General features: G+C 52.6%; 1 protein-coding gene across 1 annotated transcript; it reads left to right on the plus strand.

The window, feature by feature from the left end:
* Positions 1-354: 354 nt before the first annotated feature.
* On the plus strand, positions 355-22874 carry LOC143777143 (sulfotransferase 6B1-like). Its single transcript, XM_077267220.1, has 6 exons — positions 355-539; positions 11058-11242; positions 11912-12038; positions 16837-16931; positions 21326-21512; positions 22353-22874. Exons 1-6 carry the CDS (start codon positions 401-403, stop codon positions 22469-22471), a joined length of 852 nt encoding a protein of 283 aa, XP_077123335.1. The 5' UTR covers positions 355-400; the 3' UTR covers positions 22472-22874.
* The last annotated feature ends 3382 nt before the right edge of the window (positions 22875-26256 follow it).

Below are 26256 nucleotides of genomic sequence, written 5' to 3' on the forward strand. Positions count from 1 at the left end.
TTTTCTTTGGTTCAGGAGTCAGAGTGACACAGCACGAAAGCGATCATTATAACCGATTATTGGCTCCTTATTCTTATAAATGAATTGATTTCTGTCCATGTCACCACCAGGATGAAGATAAAGGGGCCATTACAGTCCTGGCTGTGATAAGGGCCCGATGCGACGTCAGTGGGTTCATTCCATACATAAATCTTCAACTATCAGAAATATATAAAGAATGTATCAGAGCGCCTCTGTTACAATGTATCGGCTGAGTCATTAGAAGCCATAAACTTCCTGATAACTTCTGTTATTATAATCAATAGGCTACAAGGTTACGGGTGGGAAGCCGCCCCTTCTCCCACTATATAAACCCTGACATCGGGGCCACGGTCACTGCTGCACCCCAGAGGGCTCCACCATGTCTCTCCACACAGATCTCATCCACGTCTTCAATGGCATCCCCTTCACCACCCGCTCCTCTGTGGACCTGCTCAAATCCTTGGATGGATTCCAGGCCCGGGAGGACGATCTTCTTCTCGTCTCCTACCCAAAGTCTGGTAATTACGAGATTTCTGTTTTATACATCTATATTATAACGTTTGTGTGGGTGACACTCAGGAGCTGAGATACGGGGTGCTGTATGCTGGGGTCCTCACACCGCAGAGCCATGAGAATGGAGAAGACAGTCACCAGGTTTCTACAGGCAGAGGAAAAAAGGACCCCGCAGATGGCGCCCCCTATCCCAGCTTCCTGTTACTGTGAAATGGAGAGCAGGAAACTTACTGATGAATTTCTAAACTTTCTTTGACATATTACCATCGAAACTAGAGACAATAATAAGACCCCACAACTAGAGGAGGGAAGCAGGGGAGACAATAAGACCCCACAGAGGAGGGAAGCAGGGGAGACAATAAGACCCTAAAACTAGAGGAGGGAAGCAGGGGAGACAATAAGACCCCACAGATAGAGGAGGGAAGCAGGGGAGACAATAAGAACCCACAGAGCAGGGAAGCAGGGGAGACAATAAGACCCCACAGCTTGAGGAGGGAAGCAGGGGAGACAATAAGACCCCACAACTAGAGGAGGGAAGCAGAGGAGACAATAAGACCCCACAGATAGAGGAGGGAAGCAAGAGAGACAATAAGACCCCACAACTAGAGGAGGGAAGCAGGGGAGACAAAAAGACCCCAGAACTAGAGGAGGGAAGCAGGGGAGAAAATAATAAGACCCCACAGCTAGAGGAGGGAAGCAGGGGAGACAATAAGACCCCACAGCTAGAGGAGGGAAGCAGGGGAAACAATAAGACCCCACAACTAGAGGAGGGAAGCAGGGGAGACAATAAGAACCCACAGAGCAGGGAAGCAGGGGAGACAATAAGACCCCACAGCTAGAGGAGGGAAGCAGGGGAGACAATAAGACCCCACAGATAGAGGAGGGAAGCAGGGGAGACAATAAGACCCCACAACTAGAGGAGGGAAGCAGGGGAGACAATAAGACCCCACAGCTAGAGGAGGGAAGCAGGGGAGACAATAAGACCCCACAGATAGAGGAGGGAAGCAGGGGAGACAATAAGACCCCACAGAGGAGGGAAGCAGGGGAGACAATAAGACCCCACAGCTAGAGGAGGGAAGCAGGGGAGACAATAAGACCCCACAGCTAGAGGAGGGAAGCAGGGGAGACAATAAGACCCCACAGATAGAGGAGGGAAGCAGGGGAGACAATAAGACCCCAGAACTAGAGGAGGGAAGCAGGGGAGACAATAAGACCCCACAGATAGAGGAGGGAAGCAGGGGAGACAATAAGACCCCACAGATAGAGGAGGGAAGCAGGGGAGACAATAAGACCCCACAGATAGAGGAGGGAAGCAGGGGAGACAATAAGACCCCACAGCTAGAGGAGGGAAGCAGGGGAGACAATAAGACCCCAGAAATAGAGGAGGGAAGCAGGGGAGACAATAAGACCCCACAGCTAGAGGAGGGAAGCAGGGGAGACAATAAGACCCCACAGCTAGAGGAGGGAAGCAGAGGAGACAATAATAAGACCCCAGAACAAGAGGAGGGAAGCAGGGGAGACAATAATAAGACCCCACAGCTAGAGGAGGGAAGCAGGGGAGACAATAAGACCCCACAGCTAGAGGAGGGAAGCAGAGGAGACAATAATAAGACCCCAGAACAAGAGGAGGGAAGCAGGGGAGACAATAATAAGACCCCACAGCTAGAGGAGGGAAGCAGGGGAGACAATAATAAGACCCCACAGCTAGAGGAGGGAAGCAGGGGAGACAATAAGACCCCAGAAATAGAGGAGGGAAGCAGGGGAGACAATAAGACCCCACAGATAGAGGAGGGAAGCAGGGGAGACAATAAGACCCCACGGAGGAGGGAAGCAGGGGAGACAATAATAAGACCCCACAGCTAGAGGAGGGAAGCAGGGGAGACAATAAGACCCCACAGATAGAGGAGAGAAGCAGGGGAGACAATAAGACCCCACAGATAGAGGAGGGAAGCAGGGGAGACAATAAGACCCCACAGATAGAGGAGGGAAGCAGGGGAGACAATAAGACCCCAGAAATAGAGGAGGGAAGCAGGGGAGACAATAATAAGACCCCACAGCTAGAGGAGGGAAGCAGGGGAGACAATAAGACCCCACAGCTAGAGGAGGGAAGCAGGGGAGACAATAAGACCCCAGAACTAGAGGAGGGAAGCAGGGGAGACAATAAGACCCCACAGATAGAGAAGGGAAGCAGGGGAGACAATAAGACCCCACAGCTAGAGGAGGGAAGCAGGGGAGACAATAAGACCCCACAGATAGAGGAGGGAAGCAGGGGAGACAATAATAAGACCCCACAGATAGAGGAGGGAAGCAGGGGAGACAATAATAAGACCCCACAGCTAGAGGAGGGAAGCAGGGGAAACAAAATAAGACCCCAAAACTAGAGGAGGGAAGCAGGGGAGACAATAAGACCCCACAGCTAGAAGAGGGAAGCAGGGGGGACAATAAGACCCCACAGAGGAGGGAAGCAGGGGAGACAATAAGACCCCACAGCTAGAGGAGGGAAGCAGGGGAGACAATAAGACCCCACAGCTAGAGGAGGGAAGCAGGGGAGACAATAAGACCCCACAGCTAGAAGAGGGAAGCAGGGGAGACAATAAGACCCCACATCTAGAGGAGGGAAGCAGGGGAGACAATAATAAGACCCCACAGCTAGAGGAGGGAAGCAGGGGAGACAATAAGACCCCACAGCTAGAGGAGGGAAGCAGGGGAGACAATAAGACCCCACAGCTAGAGGAGGGAAGCAGGGGAGACAATAAGACCCCAGAAATAGAGGAGGGAAGCAGGGGAGACAATAATAAGACCCCACAGCTAGAGGAGGGAAGCAGGGGAGACAATAAGACCCCACAGCTAGAGGAGGGAAGCAGGGGAGACAATAAGACCCCAGAACTAGAGGAGGGAAGCAGGGGAGACAATAAGACCCCACAGATAGAGAAGGGAAGCAGGGGAGACAATAAGACCCCACAGCTAGAGGAGGGAAGCAGGGGAGACAATAATAAGACCCCACAGCTAGAGGAGGGAAGCAGGGGAGACAATAATAAGACCCCACAGCTAGAGGAGGGAAGCAGGGGAGACAATAAGACCCCACAGATAGAGGAGGGAAGCAGGGGAGACAATAAGACCCCACAGATAGAGGAGGGAAGCAGGGGAGACAATTAGACCCCACAGCTAGAGGAGGGAAGCAGGGGAGACAATAAGACCCCACAGCTAGAGGAGGGAAGCAGGGGAGACAATAAGACCCCACAGCTAGAGGAGGGAAGCAGGGGAGACAATAAGACCCCACAGCTAGAGGAGGGAAGCAGGGGAGACAATTAGACCCCACAGCTAGAGGAGGGAAGCAGGGGAGACAATAAGACCCCACAGCTAGAGGAGGGAAGCAGGGGAGACAATAAGACCCCACAGCTAGAGGAGGGAAGCAGGGGAGACAATAAGACCCCACAGATAGAGGAGGGAAGCAGGGGAGACAATAAGACCCCACAGATAGAGGAGGGAAGCAGGGGAGACAATAAGACCCCACAGCTAGAAGAGGGAAGCAGGGGAGACAATAAGACCCCACATCTAGAGGAGGGAAGCAGGGGAGACAATAAGACCCCACAGCTAGAGGAGGGAAGCAGGGGAGACAATAAGACCCCACAGATAGAGGAGGGAAGCAGGGGAGACAATAAGACCCCACAGCTAGAGGAGGGAAGCAGGGGAGACAATAAGACCCCACAGATAGAGGAGGGAAGCAGGGGAGACAATAAGACCCCACAGCTAGAGGAGGGAAGCAGGGGAGACAATTAGACCCCACAGCTAGAGGAGGGAAGCAGGGGAGACAATAAGACCCCACAGCTAGAGGAGGGAAGCAGGGGAGACAATAAGACCCCACAGCTAGAGGAGGGAAGCAGGGGAGACAATAAGACCCCACAGATAGAGGAGGGAAGCAGGGGAGACAATAAGACCCCACAGCTAGAGGAGGGAAGCAGGGGAGACAATAAGACCCCACAGATAGAGGAGGGAAGCAGGGGAGACAATAAGACCCCAGAACTAGAGGAGGGAAGCAGGGGAGACAATAAGACCCCACAGATAGAGGAGGGAAGCAGGGGAGACAATAAGACCCCACAGATAGAGGAGGGAAGCAGGGGAGACAATAAGACCCCACAGATAGAGGAGGGAAGCAGGGGAGACAATAAGACCCCACAGCTAGAAGAGGGAAGCAGGGGAGACAATAAGACCCCACAGATAGAGGAGGGAAGCAGGGGAGACAATAAGACCCCACAGCTAGAGGAGGGAAGCAGGGGAGACAATAAGACCCCACAGCTAGAAGAGGGAAGCAGGGGAGACAATAAGACCCCACAGCTAGAGGAGGGAAGCAGGGGAGACAATAAGACCCCACAGCTAGAGGAGGGAAGCAGGGGAGACAATAATAAGACCCCACAGATAGAGGAGGGAAGCAGGGGAGACAAGAAGACCCCACAGCTAGAGGAGGGAAGCAGGGGAGACAATAATAAGACCCCACAGCTAGAGGAGGGAAGCAGGGGAGACAATAAGACCCCACAGCTAGAGGAGGGAAGCAGGGGAGACAATAAGACCCCACAGCTAGAGGAGGGAAGCAGGGGAGACAATAAGACCCCACAGCTAGAGGAGGGAAGCAGGGGAGACAATAAGACCCCACAGCTAGAGGAGGGAAGCAGGGGAAACAATAAGACCCCACAGCTAGAGGAGGGAAGCAGGGGAGACAATAAGACCCCACAGCTAGAGGAGGGAAGCAGGGGAGACAATAAGACCCCACAGCTAGAGGAGGGAAGCAGGGGAGACAATAAGACCCCAGAACTAGAGGAGGGAAGCAGGGGAGACAATAAGACCCCAGAACTAGAGGAGGGAAGCAGGGGAGACAATAAGACCCCACAGCTAGAGGAGGGAAGCAGGGGAGACAATAAGACCCCACAACTAGAGGAGGGAAGCAGGGGAGACAATAAGACCCCACAGATAGAGGAGGGAAGCAGGGGAGACAATAAGACCCCACAGCTAGAGGAGGGAAGCAGGGGAGACAATAAGACCCCACAGATAGAGGAGGGAAGCAGGGGAGACAATAATAAGACCCCACAGATAGAGGAGAGAAGCAGGGGAAACAATAAGACCCCAAAACTAGAGGAGGGAAGCAGGGGAGACAATAAGACCCCAGAACTAGAGGAGGGAAGCAGGGGAGACAAAAAGACCCCACAGATAGAGGAGGGAAGCAGGGGAGACAATAAGACCCCACAGATAGAGGAGGTAAGCAGGGGAGACAATAAGACCCCACAACTAGAGGAGGGAAGCAGGGGAGACAATAAGACCCCACAGATAGAGGAGGGAAGCAGGGGAGACAATAAGACCCCACAGCTAGAGGAGGGAAGCAGGGGAGACAATAAGACCCCAGAACTAGAGGAGGGAAGCAGGGGAGACAATAAGACCCCACAGATAGAGGAGGGAAGCAGGGGAGACAATAAGACCCCACAACTAGAGGAGGGAAGCAGGGGAGACAATAAGACCCCACAGCTAGAGGAGGGAAGCAGGGGAGACAATAAGACCCCAGAACTAGAGGAGGGAAGCAGGGGAGACAATAATAAGACCCCACAACTAGAGGAGGGAAGCAGGGGAGACAATAAGACCCCACAGATAGAGGAGGGAAGCAGGGGAGACAATAAGACCCCACAGCTAGAGGAGGGAAGCAGGGGAGACAATAAGACCCCAGAACTAGAGGAGGGAAGCAGGGGAGACAATAAGACCCCACAGCTAGAGGAGGGAAGCAGGGGAGACAATAAGACCCCAGAACTAGAGGAGGGAAGCAGGGGAGACAATAATAAGACCCCACAACTAGAGGAGGGAAGCAGGGGAGACAATAAGACCCCACAGATAGAGGAGGGAAGCAGGGGAGACAATAAGACCCCACAGCTAGAGGAGGGAAGCAGGGGAGACAATAAGACCCCAGAACTAGAGGAGGGAAGCAGGGGAGACAATAATAAGACCCCACAACTAGAGGAGGGAAGCAGGGGAGACAATAAGACCCCACAGATAGAGGAGGGAAGCAGGGGAGACAATAAGACCCCACAGCTAGAGGAGGGAAGCAGGGGAGACAATAAGACCCCAGAACTAGAGGATGGAAGCAGGGGAGACAATAAGACCCCACAGCTAGAGGAGGGAAGCAGGGGAGACAATAAGACCCCAGAACTAGAGGAGGGAAGCAGGGGAGACAATAATAAGACCCAACAGGTAGAGGAGGGAAGCAGGGGAGACAATAAGACCCCACAGCTAGAAGAGGGAAGCAGGGGAGACAATGAGACCCCACATATAGAGGAGAGAAGCAGGGGAGACAATAAGACCCCACAGAGGAGGGAAGCAGGGGAGACAATAAGACCCCAGAACTAGAGGAGGGAAGCAGGGGAGACAATAAGACCCCACAGCTAGAAGAGGGAAGCAGGGGAGACAATAAGACCCCACAGCTAGAAGAGGGAAGCAGGGGAGACAATAAGACCCCACAGCTAGAGGAGGGAAGCAGGGGAGACAATAAGACCCCAGAACTAGAGGAGGGAAGCAGGGGAGACAATAAGACCCCACCGCTAGAGGAGGGAAGCAGGGGAGACAATAAGACCCCACAGCTAGAGGAGGGAAGCAGGGGAGACAATAAGACCCCAGAACTAGAGGAGGGAAGCAGGGGAGACAATAAGACCCCACAGCTAGAAGAGGGAAGCAGGGGAGACAATAAGACCCCACAGCTAGAGGAGGGAAGCAGGGGAGACAATAAGACCCCACAGCTAGAGGAGGGAAGCAGGGGAGACAATAAGACCCCACAGCTAGAGGAGGGAAGCAGGGGAGACAATAAGACCCCACAGAGCAGGGAAGCAGGGGAGACAATAAGACCCCACAGCTAGAGGAGGGAAGCAGGGGAGACAATAATAAGACCCCACAGCTAGAGGAGGGAAGCAGGGGAGACAATAAGACCCCACAGCTAGAGGAGGGAAGCAGGGGAGACAATAAGACCCCACAGCTAGAGGAGGGAAGCAGGGGAGACAATAAGACCCCACAGCTAGAGGAGGGAAGCAGAGGAGACAATAAGACCCCACAGCTAGAAGAGGGAAGCAGGGGAGACAATAAGACCCCAGAACTAAAGGAGGGAAGCAGGGGAGACAATAAGACCCCACAGCTAGAGGAGGGAAGCAGGGGAGACAATAAGACCCCACAGATAGAGGAGGGAAGCAGGGGAGACAATAAGACCCCACAGCTAGAGGAGGGAAGCAGGGGAGACAATAAGACCCCACCGCTAGAGGAGGGAAGCAGGGGAGACAATAAGACCCCACAGCTAGAGGAGGGAAGCAGGGGAGACAATAAGACCCCACCGCTAGAGGAGGGAAGCAGGGGAGACAATAAGACCCCACAGCTAGAGGAGGGAAGCAGGGGAGACAATAAGACCCCACAGCTAGAGGAGGGAAGCAGGGGAGACAATAAGACCCCACAGCTAGAGGAGGGAAGCAGGGGAGACAATAAGACCCCACAGCTAGAAAAGGGAAGCAGGGGAGACAATAAGACCCCAGAACTAAAGGAGGGAAGCAGGGGAGACAATAAGACCCCAGAACTAGAGGAGGGAAGCAGGGGAGACAATAATTAGACCCCACAACTAGAGGAGGGAAGCAGGGGAGACAATAATAAGACCCCACAGATAGAGGAGAGAAGCAGGGGAAACAATAAGACCCCAAAACTAGAGAAGGGAAGCAGGGGAGACAATAAGACCCCACAGCTAGAGGAGGGAAGCAGGGGAGACAATAAGACCCCACAGCTAGAAGAGGGAAGCAGGGGAGACAATAAGACCCCACAGATAGAGGAGAGAAGCAGGGGAGACAATAAGACCCCACAGAGGAGGGAAGCAGGGGAGACAATAAGACCCCAGAACTAGAGGAGGGAAGCAGGGGAGACAATAATAAGACCCCACAACTAGAGGAGGGAAGCAGGGGAGACAATAAGACCCCACAGCTAGAAGAGGGAAGCAGGGGAGACAATAAGACCCCACAGATAGAGGAGGGAAGCAGAGGAGACAATAAGACCCCACAGAGGAGGGAAGCAGGGGAGACAATAAGACCCCACAGATAGAGGAGGGAAGCAGGGGAGACAATAAGACCCCAGAAATAGAGGAGGGAAGCAGGGGAGACAATAAGACCTCACAGATAGAGGAGGGAAGCAGGGGAGACAATAAGACCCCAGAACTAGAGGAGAGAATCAGGGGAGACAATAAGACCCCACAGCTAGAGGAGGGAAGCAGGGGAGACAATAAGACCCCACAGCTAGAGGAGGGAAGCAAGGGAGACAATAAGACCCCACAGCTAGAGGAGGGAATCAGGGGAGACAATAAGACCCCACAGCTAGAGGAGGGAAGCAGGGGAGACAATAAGACCCCACAGATAGAGGAGGGAAGCAGGGGAGACAATAAGACCCCAGAACTAGAGGAGGGAAGCAGGGGAGACAATAAGACCCCACAGATAGAGGAGGGAAACAGGGGAGACAATAAGACCCCACAGCTAGAGGAGGGAAGCAGGGGAGACAATAAGACCCCACAGCTAGAGGAGGGAAGCAGGGGAGACAATAAGACCCCACAGATAAAGGAGGGAAGCAGGGGAGACAATAAGACCTCACAGCTAGAGGAGGGAAGCAGGGGAGACAATAAGACCCCACAGCTAGAGGAGGGAAGCAGGGGAGACAATAAGACCCCACAGAGGAGGGAAGCAGAGGAGACAATAAGACCCCACAGATAGAGGAGGGAAGCAGAGGAGACAATAAGACCCCACAGCTAGAGGAGGGAAGCAGGGGAGACAATAAGACCCCACAGATAGAGGAGGGAAGCAGGGGAGACAATAAGACCCCAGAACTAGAGTAGAGAATCAGGGGAGACAATAAGACCCCACAGCTAGAGGAGGGAAGCAGGGGAGACAATAAGACCCCACAGCTAGAGGAGGGAAGCAGGGGAGACAATAAGACCCCACAGAGGAGGGAAGCAGAGGAGACAATAAGACCCCACAGATAGAGGAGGGAAGCAGAGGAGGCAATAAGACCCCACAGCTAGAGGAGGGAAGCAGGGGAGACAATAAGACCCCACAGATAGAGGAGGGAAGCAGGGGAGACAATAAGACCCCAGAACTAGAGTAGAGAATCAGGGGAGACAATAAGACCCCACAGCTAGAGGAGGGAAGCAGAGGAGACAATAAGACCCCAGAACTAGAGGAGAGAATCAGGGGAGACAATAAGACCCCACAGATAGAGGAGGGAAGCAGAGGAGACAATAAGACCCCACAGCTAGAGGAGGGAAGCAGGGGAGACAATAAGGCCCCACAGATAAAGGAGGGAAGCAGGGGAGACAATAAGACCCCACAGCTAGAGGAGGGAAGCAGGGGAGACAATAAGACCCCACAACTAGAGGGAAGCAGGGGAGACAATAAGACCCCACAGCTAGAGGAGGGAAGCAGGGGAGACAATAAGACCCCACAGCTAGAGGAGGGAAGCAGGGGAGACAATAAGTCCCCACAGCTAGAGGAGGGAAGCAGGGGAGACAATAAGACCCCACAACTAGAGGGAAGCAGGGGAGACAATAAGACCCCACAGCTAGAGGAGGGAAGCAGGGGAGACAATAAGACCCCACAGCTAGAGGAGGGAAGCAGGGGAGACAATAAGACCCCAGAACTAGAGGAGGGAAGCAGGGGTGACAATAAGACCCCACAGCTAGAGGAGGGAAGCGGGGGAGACAATAAGACCCCAGAACTAGAGGAGGGAAGCAGGGGAGACAATAAGACCCCACAGATAGAGTAGGGAAGCAGGGGAGACAATAAGACCCCACAGATAAAGGAGGGAAGCAGGGGAGACAATAAGACCCCACAGATAAAGGAGGGAAGCAGGAGAGACAATAAGACCCCACAGCTAGAGGAGGGAAGCAGGGGAGACAATAAGACCCCACAGCTAGAGGAAGGAAGCAGGGGAGACAATAAGTCCCCACAGCTAGAGGAGGGAAGCAGGGGAGACAATAAGACCCCACAACTAGAGGGAAGCAGGGGAGACAATAAGACCCCACAGCTAGAGGAGGGAAGCAGGGGAGACAATAAGACCCCACAGCTAGAGGAGGGAAGCAGGGGAGACAATAAGACCCCAGAACTAGAGGAGGGAAGCAGGGGTGACAATAAGACCCCACAGCTAGAGGAGGGAAGCGGGGGAGACAATAAGACCCCAGAACTAGAGGAGGGAAGCAGGGGAGACAATAAGACCCCACAGATAGAGTAGGGAAGCAGGGGAGACAATAAGACCCCACAGATAAAGGAGGGAAGCAGGGGAGACAATAAGACCCCACGGATAAAGGAGGGAAGCAGGAGAGACAATAAGACCCCACAGCTAGAGGAGGGAAGCAGGGGAGACAATAGTAGTAATTTTAGCCAAACCATCGTACAGAGTGCAGATTCATGGAGGGGTGATGGTGGTCAGATTGTGGCCCTATTGTTGGTGCCCTTCGCTCACTGACTTGTCGCTTCCTCCAGGAACTCACTGGTTGGCCGAAATCATGAAGCTTCTCTACTCCTCTAAAGTCGCACTGACGTCCCCCATTGAGTTTGGAGACATATCAAAACTGGAAGAGCTGAGCAATGTGACGACGAAGAGGATAATCCCGACCCACCTGAACTACGACATGCTCCCCAAAGACTTCAAGGCCAAGAAGTGCAAGGTGAGGGTCTGTGGGGGTGGGAGAACCTGTGCAGGGGTGGAAGAGCCTGTGCAGTGGTGAGAGAGCCTGGGCAGGGGTGGGAGAGCCTGTGCTAGGGTGGGAGAGCCTGTGCAGGGGTGGGAGAACCTGTGCAGGGGTGGGAGAGCCTGTGCAGGGGTGGGAGAGCCTGTGCAAGGGTGGGAGAGCCTGTGCTGGGGTGGGAGAGCCTCTGCAGGGGTGGGAGAGCCTGGGCAGCTGTGGGAGAGCCTGTGCAGGGGTGGGAAAGCCTTTGCAGGGGTGGGAGAACCTGTGCAGAGTGGGAAAGCCTGTGCAGGGGTGGGAGAACCTGTGCAGGGGTGAGAGAACCTGTGCAGGGGTGGGAGAGCCTGTGCAGGGGTGGGAGACCCTATGCAGGTGTGGGAGAGCCTGTGCAAGGGTGGGAGCCTGTGCAGGGGTGGGAGAGCCTATGCAGGTGTGGGAGAGCCTGTGCAAGGGTGGGAGCCTGTGCAGGGGTGGGAGAGCCTGTGCTGGGGTGGGAGAGCCTGTGCAAGGGTGGGAGAGCCTGTGCTGGGGTGGGAGAGCCTGTGCAAGGGTGGGAGAGCCTGTGCTGGGGTGGGAGAGCCTATGCAGGGGTGGGAGACCCTGTACAGGGTGGGAGAGCACCTATAACACGTCGCACCTTTCCTGCAGGCAATCTACATCATCCGCAATCCTAAGGACACGGCCGTCTCTTTATTTCACTACTACAGAGATAACCCTGACCTGCCGACCATCGAGTCCTGGAGCACTTACCTGGATATGTTCCTGCACGGGGAAGGTAACTCCCATCATTTAGGACGACTGATTGGTGATTTCATGTGTGGCTGTAGCAGCAGCCTCCTGACCTGGGGCTCTCAGCTGACAAATCTCTGCAGCGACCAGGAATAGCTGATGGGAGTAATAGATTGTATGGGGCCTTGCATGTGTCCAGATAAGAGTCGTGTGACATGGGGACAGAACTGCTAAATGGCGGTGCAGGCAGAACCGGCTGCTCCGGGCCCTGATCGCTGGGAATATAGGACAGAACCGGCTGCTCCGGGCCCTGATCGCTGGGACAGAGGACAGAACCGGCTGCTCCGGGCCCTGATCGCTGGGACAGAGGACAGAACCGGCTGCTCCGGGCCTTGATTGCTAGGACAGAGGACAGAACCGGCTGCTCCGGGCCCTGATCGCTGGGAATATGGGACAGAACCGGCTGCTCCGGGCCCTGATCGCTGGGACAGAGGACAGAACCGGCTGCTCCGGGCCCTGATCGCTGGGACAGAGGACAGAACCGGCTGCTCCGGGCCTTGATTGCTAGGACAGAGGACAGAACCGGCTGCTTCGGGCCCTGATCGCTGAGACAGAGGACAGAACCGGCTGCTCCGGGCCCTGATCGCTGGGACAGAGGACAGAACCGGCTGCTCCGGGCCCTGATTGCTAGGACAGAGGACAGAACCGGCTGCTCCGTGCCCTGATCGCTAGGACAGAACCGGCTGCTCCGGGCCCTGATCGCTGAGACAGAGGACAGAACCGGCTGCCCCAGGCCCTGATCGCTGGGACAGAGGACAGAACCGGCTGCCCCGGGCCCTGATTGCTAGGACAGAGGACAGAACCGGCTGCTTCGGGCCCTGATCGCTGGGACAGAGGACAGAACCGGCTGCCCCGCGCCCCCGATCGCTGGGACATAGGACAGAACCGGCTGCTCCGGGCCCTGATTGCTAGGATAGAGGACAGAACCGGCTGCTCCGGGCCCTGATCGCTGGGACAGAGGACAGAACCGGCTGCTCCGGGCCCTGATCGCTGGGACAGAGGACAGAACCGGCTGCTCTGGGCCCTGATCGCTGGGACAGAGGACAGAACCGGCTGCTCCGGGCCCTGATCGCTAGGACAGAGGACAGAACCGGCTGCTCCGTGCCCTGATCGCTAGGACAGAACCGGCTGCTCTGGGCCCTGATCGCTGGGACAGAGGACAGAACCGGCTGCTCCGGGCCCTGATCGCTAGGACAGAACCGGCTGCTCCGGGCCCTGATCGCTGGGACAGAGGACAGAACCGGCTGCTCCGTGCCCTGATTGCTAGGACAGAACCGGCTGCTCCGGGCCCTGATCGCTGGGACAGAGGTCGGGATCAGACTCTGTACCTTGTAATGAGGAATCAGCAGTTACAGAACTGCTGCAGCCGATACATTGTAACAATCATTACCCCGATATACTGAGGGGCGTATATATAATGTTGGTATACGGCTGGCGTATATATAACGCAAATATACGGGGGCGTATACATAATGCCGGTATACGGGGGGCGTATATATAACGCCGGTATACGGGGGGCGTATATATAACGCCAGTATACAGGGGGTGTATATATAACGCCAGTATACAAGGGGTGTATACATAACGCCGGTATACGGGGTGTGTGTATATAACGCCGATATACGGGGGGCGTATATATAATGCCGGTATACGGGGGGTGTGTATATAATGTCGGTGGACGGGGGCATATATATAATGACGGTATGCGGGGGGCGTGTATATAACGCCGGTATAGGGGGGGGCATGTATATAATGCTGGTATACGGGGGGCGTATATATAATGCTGGTATACGGGGGGCGTGTATATAACACCGGTATACAGGGGGCATGTATATAACGCCGGTATACGGGGGGCATGTATATAACGCCGGTATACGGGGGGCGTATATATAACGCCGGTATACGGGGGGCGTATATATAACGCCGGTATACGGGGGCATGTATATAACACCGGTATACGAGGAGCGTATGTATAACGCCGGTATACGGGGGTGTTTATATAACGCCGGTATACGGGGGGCATATATATAGCACCGGTATAAGGGGGGCATATATATAACACCGGTATACGAGGAGTGTATATATAACGCCAGAATACGGGGGCATGTATATAACGCTGGTATACGGGGGCATATATATAACGCCGGCATAAGGGAGACGTATATATAACGCCGGTATACGGGGGGCATGTATATAACCCTGGTATACGAGAGGCGTATATATAACGCCGGTATAAGGGGGGCATGTATATAATGCTGGTATACGGGGGCATATATATAACGCTGGTATACGGGGGGCATATATATAATGCTGGTATGCGGGGGTGTATATATAACGCCAGTATACGGGGGGCGTATATATAACACCGGTATACAGGGGGCGTATATATAATGCCGGGATATGGGGGGTGTACTGTATATATAACGCTGGTATACGGGGGGCGTATATATAACGCTGGTATACGGGGGTGTATATATAACGCCAGTATACGGGGGGCGTATATATAACGCCAGTATACGGGGGTGTATATATAACGCCGGTATACGGGGGAGGCGTATATATAACACCGGTATACGGGGGGCGTATATATAATGCCGGGATATGGGGGGGTGTATATATAACGCTGGTATAGGGGAGGCGTATATATAACACTGGTATACGGGGGGCGTATATATAATGCTGATATATGGGGGGCGTATATATAACGCTGGTATACGGGGGCGTATATTTAATGCAGTGATTTTGGTGTTAATGATGTCAGAGCCGTTTTATATTCAGTTTATGCCATGTATCACAAATATGGCTGCGAGGAGGACGGGGAAATCACAATCAGCAGCTCCGAGGAGGACGGGGAAATCACAATCAGCAGCTCTGGGGAGGACGGGGAAATCACAATCAGCAGCTCCGGGGAGGATGGGGAAGTCACAATCAGCAGCTCTGGGGAGGACGGGGAAGTCACAATCAGCAGCTCCGGGGAGGATGGGGAAATCACAATCAGCAGCTCCGGGAAGGACGGGGAAATCACAATCAGCAGCTCTGAGGAGGACGGGGAAGTCACAATCAGCAGCTCCGGGGAGGATGGGGAAATCACAATCAGCAGCTCTGGGGAGGACGGGGAAATCACAATCAGCAGCTCCAGGGAGGATGGGGAAGTCACAATCAGCAGCTCCGGGGAGGACGGGAAATCACAATCAGCATCTCCAGGGAGGATGGGGAAGTCACAATCAGCAGCTCTGAGGAGGACGGGGAAATCACAATCAGCAGCTTTGAGGAGGATGGGGAAATCACAATCAGCAGCTCTGGGGAGGACGGGGAAATCACAATCAGCAGCTCCGGAGAGGACGGGGAAATCACAATCAGCATCTCCAGGGAGGACGGGAAATCACAATCAGCAGCTCCGGAGAGGACGGGGAAGTCACAATCAGCAGCTCCGGGGAGGATGGGGAAATCACAATCAGCATCTCCAGGGAGGATGGGGAAATCACAATCAGCAGCTCCGGAGAGGACGGGGAAGTCACAATCAGCAGCTCCAAGGAGAACGGGGAAGTCACAATCAGCAGCTCCAGGGAGGATGGGGAAATCACAATCAGCAGCTCTGAGGAGGATGGGGAAATCACAATCAGCAGCTCCAGGGAGAACGGGGAAATCACAATCAGCAGCTCTGGGGAGGACGGGGAAATCACAATCAGCAGCTCTGGGGAGAACGGGGAAATCACAATCAGCAGCTCCAGGGAGAACAGGGAAATCACAATCAGCAGCTCCAGGGAGGTCGGGGAAATCGCAATCAGCAGCTCCGGGGAGGACGGGGAAATCACAATCAGCAGCTCCAGGGAGGACGGGGAAATCACAATCAGCAGCTCCGGGGAGGACGGGGAAATCAGAATCAGCAGCTCCGGGGAGGACGGGGAAATCACAATCAGCAGCTCCAGGGAGGATGGGGAAATCACAATCAGCAGCTCTGGGGAGGACGGGGAAGTCACAATCAGCAGCTCTGGGGAGGACGGGGAAGTCACAATCAGCAGCTCCAGGGAGAACGGGGAAATCACAATCAGCAGCTCTGGGGAGGACGGGGAAATCACAATCAGCAGCTCTGGGGAGAACGGGGAAATCACAATCAGCAGCTCCAGGGAGAACAGGGAAATCACAATCAGCAGCTCCAGGGAGGTCGGGGAAATCGCAATCAGCAGCTCCGGGGAGGACGGGGAAATCACAATCAGCAGCTCCAGGGAGGACGGGGAAATCACAATCAGCAGCTCCGGGGAGGACGGGGAAATCAGAATCAGCAGCTCCGGGGAGGACGGGGAAATCACAATCAGCAGCTCCAGGGAGGATGGGGAAATCACAATCAGCAGCTCTGGGGAGGATGGGGAAATCACAATCAGCAGCTCCAGGGAGGATGGGGAAATCACAATCAGCAGCTCCGGGGAGGACGGGGAAATCACAATCAGCAGCTCCGGGGAGGACGAGGCCGGGCTGTTATTTTCCATGTGTAATAGCTTTGCTTGTTGCCAGTATATGACATTGTTTGGACTCCCCCAGCTGAAGACTTGTTACAGTGTATCAGTGCAGACATGAGCTCAGATCGCTCCTGAGTTTTGTCACTTTTGTATCCAGTGTAGTATTTGTTGGATCTGGTGCTGCTCACAGCTGATGGGCTCGTTACTATGTATCCGGACCTGCAGAGATCTTCAGAGCCTAAATGTCGCATTCTAGAACAAATCTGCGCCTTTCTAATGTGTGAATTGGCTCCAGCCGCCGTGTAATCACCTGTCCCCACCTTACAGTGGTCTGCGGCTCCTGGTTCGATCACATCTGGAGCTGGGAGCAGCACAGGAACGAGATGGGGACGCTCTTCCTCTACTACGAGGCCATGAAGAAGGTGAGAAAACAAAGCCCATAGGAGTCAACAGCAGCCTGGGAACATTGGCAGCCACCAGGGGGCGCTCACAATCCTCCATGTATACCCCCATCCAGTCATCATGTGCTCAGTGCACGCTGGGAGTAGTAGTTATCTATGTCGTCCTGCAGGTGCACAGTGCACGATGGGAGTAGTAGCTATCTATGTCGTCCTGCAGGTGCACAGTGCACGCTGGGAGTAGTAGTTATCTATGTCGTCCTGCAGGTGCACAGTGCACGCTGGGAGTAGTAGTTATCTATGTTGTCCTGCAGGTGCACAGTGCACGATGGGAGTAGTAGTTATCTATGTCGTCCTGCAGGTGCACAGTGCACGATGGGAGTAGTAGCTATCTATGTCGTCCTGCAGGTGCACAGTGCACGCTGGGAGTAGTAGTTATCTATGTTGTCCTGCAGGTGCACAGTGCACGATGGGAGTAGTAGTTATCTATGTTGTCCTGCAGGTGCACAGTGCACGATGGGAGTAGTAGTTATCTATGTCGTCCTGCAGGTGCACAGTGCACGATGGGAGTAGTAGTTATCTATGTCGTCCTGTAGGTGCACAGTGAACGCTGGGAGTAGTAGCTATCTATGTCGTCCTGCAGGTGCACAGTGCACGCTGGGAGTAGTAGTTATCTATGTCGTCCTGCAGGTGCACAGTGCACGCTGGGAGTAGTAGTTATCTATGTTGTCCTGCAGGTGCACAGTGCACGATGGGAGTAGTTATCTATGTCGTCCTACAGGTGCACAGTGAACGCTGGGAGTAGTAGCTATCTATGTCGTCCTGCAGGTGCACAGTGCACGCTGGGAGTAGTAGTTATCTATGTCGTCCTGCAGGTGCACAGTGCACGCTGGGAGTAGTAGTTATCTATGTCGTCCTGCAGGTGCACAGTGCACACTGGGAGTAGTAGTTATCTATGTCGTCCTGTAGGTGCACAGTGCACGCTGGGAGTAGTAGTTATCTATGTCGTCCTGTAGGTGCACAGTGCACGCTGGGAGTAGTAGTTATCTATGATGTCTTGTAGGTGCACAGTGCACGCTGGGAGTAGTAGTTATCTATGATGTCGTCCTGCAGGTGCACAGTGCACGCTGGGAGTAGTAGTTATCTATGTCGTCCTACAGGTGCACAGTGAACGCTGGGAGTAGTAGTTACCTATGTCGTCCTGCAGGTGCACAGTGCACGCTGGGAGTAGTAGTTATCTATGTCGTCCTGTAGGTGCACAGTGCACGATGGGAGTAGTTATCTATGTCGTCCTGCAGGTGCACAATGCACGCTGGGAGTAGTAGTTATCTATGTCGTCCTGCAGGTGCACAGTGCACGCTGGGAGTAGTAGTTATCTATGTCGTCCTACAGGTGCACAGTGCACGCTGGGAGTAGTTATCTATGTCGTCCTACAGGTGCACAGTGCACGCTGGGAGTAGTAGCTATCTATGTCGTCCTGCAGGTGCACAGTGCACGCTGGGAGTAGTAGTTATCTATGTCGTCCTGCAGGTGCACAGTGCACGCTGGGAGTAGTAGTTATCTATGTCGTCCTACAGGTGCACAGTGCACGCTGGGAGTAGTAGCTATCTATGTCGTCCTGCAGGTGCACAGTGAACGCTGGGAGTAGTAGCTATCTATGTCGTCCTGTAGGTGCACAGTGCACGCTGGGAGTAGTAGTTATCTATGTCGTCCTGCAGGTGCACAGTGCACACTGGGAGTAGTAGTTATCTATGTCGTCCTGTAGGTGCACAGTGCACGCTGGGAGTAGTAGTTATCTATGTCGTCCTGTAGGTGCACAGTGCACGCTGGGAGTAGTAGTTATCTATGTCGTCCTGTAGGTGCACAGTGCACGCTGGGAGTAGTAGTTATCTATGATGTCTTGTAGGTGCACAGTGCACGCTGGTAGTAGTAGTTATCTATGTCGTCCTACAGGTGCACAGTGCACGCTGGGAGTAGTAGTTATCTATGTCGTCCTGTAGGTGCACAGTGCACGCTGGGAGTAGTAGTTATCTATGATGTCTTGTAGGTGCACAGTGCACGCTGGGAGTAGTAGTTATCTATGTCGCCCTGTAGGTGCACAGTGCACGCTGGGAGTAGTAGTTATCTATGATGTCGTCCTGTAGGTGCACAGTGCACGCTGGGAGTAGTAGTTACCTATGTCGTCCTGCAGGTGCACAGTGCACGCTGGGAGTAGTAGTTATCTATGATGACGTCCTGCAGGTGCACAGTGCACGCTGGGAGTAGTAGTTATCTATGTTGTCCTGCAGGTGCACAGTGAACGCTGGGAGTAGTAGTTATCTATGTCGTCCTACAGGTGCACAGTGCACGCTGGGAGTAGTAGTTATCTATGTCGTCCTGTAGGTGCACAGTGCACGCTGGGAGTAGTAGTTATCTATGATGTCGTCCTGTAGGTGCACAGTGCACGCTGGGAGTAGTAGTTATCTATGTCGTCCTGTAGGTGCACAGTGCACGCTGGGAGTAGTAGTTATCTATGATGTCGTCCTGCAGGTGCACAGTGCACGCTGGGAGTAGTAGTTATCTATGTCGTCCTACAGGTGCACAGTGAACGCTGGGAGTAGTAGTTACCTATGTCGTCCTGCAGGTGCACAGTGCACGCTGGGAGTAGTATTTATCTATGATGTCTTGTAGGTGCACAGTGCACGCTGGGAGTAGTAGTTATCTATGTCGTCCTGTAGGTGCACAGTGCACACTGGGAGTAGTAGTTATCTATGTCGTCCTGTAGGTGCACAGTGCACGCTGGGAGTAGTAGTTATCTATGTCGTCCTGTAGGTGCACAGTGCACGCTGGGAGTAGTAGCTATCTATGTCGTCCTGTAGGTGCACAGTGCACGCTGGGAGTAGTAGTTATCTATGTCGTCCTGCAGGTGCACAGTGCACACTGGGAGTAGTAGTTATCTATGTCGTCCTGTAGGTGCACAGTGCACGCTGGGAGTAGTAGTTATCTATGTCGTCCTGTAGGTGCTCAGTGCACGCTGGGAGTAGTAGTTATCTATGTCGTCCTGTAGGTGCACAGTGCACGCTGGGAGTAGTAGTTATCTATGTCGTCCTGTAGGTGCACAGTGCACGCTGGGAGTAGTAGTTATCTATGTCGTCCTGTAGGTGCACAGTGCACGCTGGGAGTAGTAGTTATCTATGTCGTCCTGTAGGTGCACAGTGCACGCTGGGAGTAGTAGTTATCTATGTCGTCCTGCAGGTGCACAGTGCACGCTGGGAGTAGTAGTTACCTATGTCGTCCTGCAGGTGCACAGTGCACGCTGGGAGTAGTAGTTATCTATGTCGTCCTGTAGGTGCACAGTGCACGCTGGGAGTAGTAGTTATCTATGTTGTCCTGTAGGTGCACAGTGCACGCTGGGAGTAGTAGTTATCTATGATGTCGTCCTGCAGGTGCACAGTGAACGCTGGGAGTAGTAGTTACCTATGTCGTCCTGCAGGTGCACAGTGCACGCTGGGAGTAGTAGTTATCTATGTCGTCCTACAGGTGCACAGTGAACGCTGGGAGTAGTAGTTACCTATGTCGTCCTGTAGGTGCACAGTGCATGCTGGGAGTAGTAGTTATCTATGATGTCTTGTAGGTGCACAGTGCACGCTGGGAGTAGTAGTTATCTATGTTGTCCTACAGGTGCACAGTGCACGCTGGGAGTAGTAGTTATCTATGTCGTCCTGTAGGTGCACAGTGCACGCTGGGAGTAGTAGTTATCTATGTCGTCCTGTAGGTGCACAGTGCACGCTGGGAGTAGTAGTTATCTATGTCGTCCTGTAGGTGCACAGTGCACGCTGGGAGTAGTAGTTATCTATGATGACGTCCTGCAGGTGCACAGTGCACGCTGGGAGTAGTAGTTATCTATGTCGTCCTGTAGGTGCACAGTGCACGCTGGGAGTAGTAGTTATCTATGTCGTCCTGCAGGTGCACAGTGCACGCTGGGAGTAGTAGTTATCTATGTTGTCCTGTAGGTGCACAGTGCACGCTGGGAGTAGTAGTTATCTATGTTGTCCTGTAGGTGCACAGTGCACGCTGGGAGTAGTAGTTATCTATGTCGTCCTGCAGGTGCACAGTGCACGCTGGGAGTAGTAGTTATCTATGTCGTCCTGTAGGTGCACAGTGCACGCTGGGAGTAGTAGTTATCTATGTCGTCCTGTAGGTGCACAGTGCACGCTGGGAGGAGTAGTTATCTATGTCGTCCTGTAGGTGCACAGTGCACGCTGGGAGTAGTAGTTATCTATGTCGTCCTGCAGGTGCACAGTGAACGCTGGGAGTAGTAGCTATCTATGTCGTCCTGCAGGTGCACAGTGCAAGCTGGGAGTAGTAGTTATCTATGCCGCCCTGTAGGTGCACAGTGAACGCTGGGAGTAGTAGTTATCTATGATGTCGTCCTGCAGGATCCTTTCCAGTCGGTCAGGAAGATCAGCAGTTTCCTAGGGATCAACATTAATGATAATGAAATCCATGAAATTTGCAAGAAAACGTCGTTCTCGGAGATGAAGATCGGCGCGGAGAATGAGATCAGCGACCTGAGCCCCACGGTGTGCGCCCTCACCTCCAACAAGAGGCTGATATTCCGCAAAGGTGAGACCCCCCAACACAATGACCCCATGTGGCCCCCGACCATCTTATGGGACAGTAGACCCCCGACCACCTTATGGGGCAGTAGACCCCTGACTACCTTACGGGGCAGTAGACCCCCGATCACCTTATGGGACAGTAGACCCCCCGACCTCCTTACGGGGGACCTCCTTACGGGGCAGTAGACCCCCAACCACCTTATGGGACAGTAGACCCCTGACCACCTTACGGGGCAGTAGACCCCTGACTTGACCACCTTACGGCGCAGTAGACCCCTGACTACCTTAAGGGGCAGTAGACCCCCGATCACCTTACGGGGCAGTAGACCCCTGACTACCTTACGGGGCAGTAGACCACTGACCACCTTACGGGGCAGTAGACCCCCAACCACCTTATGGGACAGTAGACCCCCGACCACCTAATGGGGCAGTAGACCCCCGACTTGACCACCTAATGGGGCAGTAGACCCCCGACTTGACCACCTTACGGGACAGTAGACCCCCGACTTGACCACCTTACGGGGCAGTAGACCCCCAACCACCTTATGGGACAGTAGACCCCCGACCACCTAATGGGGCAGTAGACCCCCGACTTGACCACCTAATGGGGCAGTAGACCCCCGACTTGAGCACCTTACGGGACAGTAGACCCCCAACCACCTTATGGGACAGTAGACCCCCAACCACCTTATGGGACAGTAGACCCCCGACTTGACCACCTAATGGGGCAGTAGACCCCCGACTTGACCACCTTACAGGGCAGTAGACCCCTGACCTGTCATCTATTCCCGGGGGGTCGGGCCTCCCGATGTGACTGACACTGTGGTCTTCCTTCTCGCTGCAGGGACAGTCGGGGACTGGAAGGACTACTTCACCAATAAGCAGAACCGGCTGTTCGAAGAGACGTACAGAGCAAAGATGGACGCCAGCAGCCTGGCCAAACACATCCGCTACGAGAACTGAAGTCCGATGCACCTACTGCTCCCTCTACGACCCCCATGTGGGGCTTACGGGGTCAAAGAGGAGCAGAACTGGGGATGCTGCAGTCAATAACGGCACTTAGTGGGAATCAGGGCCCCGAACAGAGCCGGGGCCAAAGGGGCCGCCATTCCGACACCTCCAATAAGACTGTTTACTATGTGATTACATTCAGGGGTACAACCTCCCAACCCTGTGGGCGATTCTCAATGGAGGAGAGTGCGGTATGTGTGCGACATTGACACCAGAGAGAACCATAGGTCAGACCCCTGCAGAGCATCGCACCGCGTGCTGTCCTTCCTCGCGCGCTCCGGCTGTGACCCCCCGGCTGAGTCGCCTCTCGCACTTTCCTGTATATATCTCCTGTAAATAAACCTTTTCCATTCTCTTTTGGTCTCGTCTATCTGTTGTATCCGGAGGTCACAGACTATTATAGACAGGAAGATCTTAGTTACTTACCGGTAATAGGATTTTACAGAACCCATGACGGCATCATGAGCGAGGGAATCCGCCCATCAAGGACAGGAAACCTACACCTCTCCTCCACATCAAGTGGGTTTCAGGGCACGAGAGACCTCCAGACAGTAACACAACCACCATAAACATTTTCACCCTTAAAGTGCAAGCCACTAGTGATAAGACGGGAGGAATATAAGGGTGCCATCATGGTTTCTGTAAAATCCTGTTACCGGTAAGTAACTAAGATGATATTTCCCTTTCTCCCATGACAGCACCACCTGAGAGATTTATGTAGATCAAAAACACTTTATGGAGGGATCACCACTTGTAACATCGTTCTCCCAAAGGACAGATCATCATAAGACAGATCAAGTTGGTACAGTTTATAGAAAGTAGATGGAGAGGACCATGTCGCTGCCTTCTCAGCCCAGGAAGTCACCACAGCCCAGGTGGAATGAGCCTTGAAGTTCTCTGGAACGGGTACTTACTGGCGGAGCAGGCCAAGCTAACGGCGTCCCAGATCCATCTAGCTATGGTTCCCCTTGTCACCTTTAGGCTCTTCCAAAACCCCTGAAATGACACAAACAGGGACTCACTCTTCCTCCATTTTTTGGATACGGCCAAATGCTGAACCAGAACCTGTTTGACGTCTGGTGTATGCAGCTCTTCCGCATTTTTAGGGTTATTAAAAAAGAAGGGGAGAACAATCTCTTGGCTTCTATGAATTTTAGACAGCACCTTTGGAAGCTATGCCGGGTCTGTTATAACCCTATCTTCCAAAATCTTGGTAAACGTGTGGTTGACTGACCCTATGGGCCGATGTTAGGGCCACAGTCACTCTAAAGACTGCTCTATCTTAACCGCTGCTTCTCTCAGAGGTTCAAAGGGAGGTTTGCTAATGGCTACAGGCATAAATTTAGATCCCAAGGGGGTATTCTCGGGGACGGAATCGGCCTTCATCTATCGCATGCCGCAGCCAGGTTATAATTATATAAGGCTCCTAGAGCAGACACTTGCACTTTAACTTTTTCTGCCATTGGACGGGATAGTACGTCAGCTGGCAGAACCCCCGAGCTTTGACGTGGACTCCGTTGGTGAGCCCACCTCAAAGCCGGGACATGTCAAAGCCGGGACATGTCAGCTGTTTTGTACAGCTGACATGTGCCCGCAATAGGCGCGAGTGTAATCGCGATCTGCCCACGCCTGTTATCTAGTTAAATGCCGCTCACACAAGGCCAGTAAAATACATATAAATTTTATTAATTATAATAAAAACAGTAATCAGTAATGGGTATATAACCACAGCACAGGCAAAATGGTGGGACACCCACACAGCAGCTCCAATAATAGTGGTTATAGTAATCATTCCATAACATAATAAACCCCGAAGCATTTCAGTGCGAAACGCGCGTCGGGTGTGGTGGGTCCCCAGGCGCGCTCTATAGGTAATTATTATATTATTACTTGTTGATTTATACATTTGTAATATTTATTTGCTCATTCTTACTGGCATGTTTGTACAAGGTCACATGGCACATTTGTACACGGTTTATTATGTTATGGAATGATTACTATAACCACTATTATTGGAGCCGCTGTGTGGGTGTGCTGTGGTTATATACCCATTACTGTTTTTATTATAATTAATAAATGTTATATGTATTTTACTTGCCTTGTGTGAAGGTTGTCTTTTGGTGCTTTTGTTAATATTCCCTTCATGGTCTGATGCGGAGGATATATGTAGGTGTTTCTAGTTAAATGCCGCTGTCAAACTCTGTCAGCGGCATTTAACAAGTGCTTCCAGCCATCCGGCCGGAAAAGCGCGCACCGATGACCCCCTCACGCGATCGGGGGTCATCGGCGCGTTGGCATGACAACCAGAGGTCTCCTTGAAACCTCTATGGTTGTTGATGCCAGATTGCTGTGGGCGCCACCCTGTGGTCGGCGCTCATAGCAACGCTGTAATTCTACTACATAGAGGTGATCTGAGCATCGCTCCTATGTAGCAGAGCTGATCAGGCTATGGCAGCTTCTAGCCTCCCATGTAGACTATTGAATCAAACGTAAAATAAAAATGTTTTTAAAAATATGAAAATATATATATATATATATATATATATATATATATATATATATATAGATAGAGGTTCAAATCACCCCCCTTTTGCCCCATTCAAAATAAAAAAAAAAGTTTCAAACCTACACATATTTGGTATCGCCGTGTACGTTTTTTGGTCGCCGCGACATTGCATTAAAATGCAATAACGGGCGATCAAAAGAACGTATCTGCACCAAAATGGTATAATTAAAAACGTCAGCTCGGCACACAAAAAATAAGCCCTCACCCGACCCAAGATCCCGAAAAATGGAGACACTACGGGTATCGGAAAATTGCGCATTTATTTATTTTTTTTTGTTGTTAGCAAAGTTTGGAATTTGTTTTCACCACTTAGAACCTAGACATGTTTGGTGTCTATGAACTCGTAAAGACCTGGAGTATAGTAAGGACAGGTCAGTTTTAGCATTTAGTGAATGTCACGATATTGTATGAAATATCACATAAGTTTACTTTCTCTTGTTAGCCCAGGCTGTGGGCTAAAAACCCCCCTTCCCTTTCACTCAGGCAAGAGCTTGCCTTGTCAATGTATGTGGGGGAGTTTTATTGAAGAAAGGAATTTACGACCGGCATAGCTGCAGTGGAAAGTTCTGCTAGCAGAAACTGGTCTGATCTCCCTTTTAAAACATGAGGCTCTTTGTTCTGTTTTAGTAAGATATTGGGCCAACGGTTTTGTCTAGGAAAATGATGGGTCCAGTTTGTGAATCTCCATCGACGGTTCGGTCAGCCACTCTAAACATGAGCTTCTAACTCCATCAGGTAAAAAGTAGGGATTTCTCTGTAATTATGCATCACAAATAGGACATATTTGATCTCATTAGAATGCCAACGTTAATACGAGATGAATGCTGGGTTTGTTATGACTATGACATGTTCTGTAGCGGAGTTATAGGCATTAGAAAAAGTTAGGTTGAATTTAGTTAAACTGAAGAGATAGGAGGGTCTGGGAAAACCAACCCTTTTTGTGATGTCATCAGGCTGAGCTATAAGTCTGCCAGGCACCCCAGCCTGCTGTCTGTCTGCTGGAGTCTGTGTGAGCCTGATCTTACTCCAGAACCCTGATGAATGGGGACATTTGGGAACTCTGCCCACTAGCCTGGTTGCCTCAAATGATCTGAACACATGTAAGTGTTATTTCTCATTTAATCCCTGTTTGTTTTAGAATTACCTTGTACATATTTGCAATTGTCTCTTT

Source organism: Ranitomeya variabilis, chromosome 5 (genome assembly GCF_051348905.1).
Source record: "Ranitomeya variabilis isolate aRanVar5 chromosome 5, aRanVar5.hap1, whole genome shotgun sequence".
NCBI classification, from domain to species: domain Eukaryota; kingdom Metazoa; phylum Chordata; class Amphibia; order Anura; family Dendrobatidae; genus Ranitomeya; species Ranitomeya variabilis.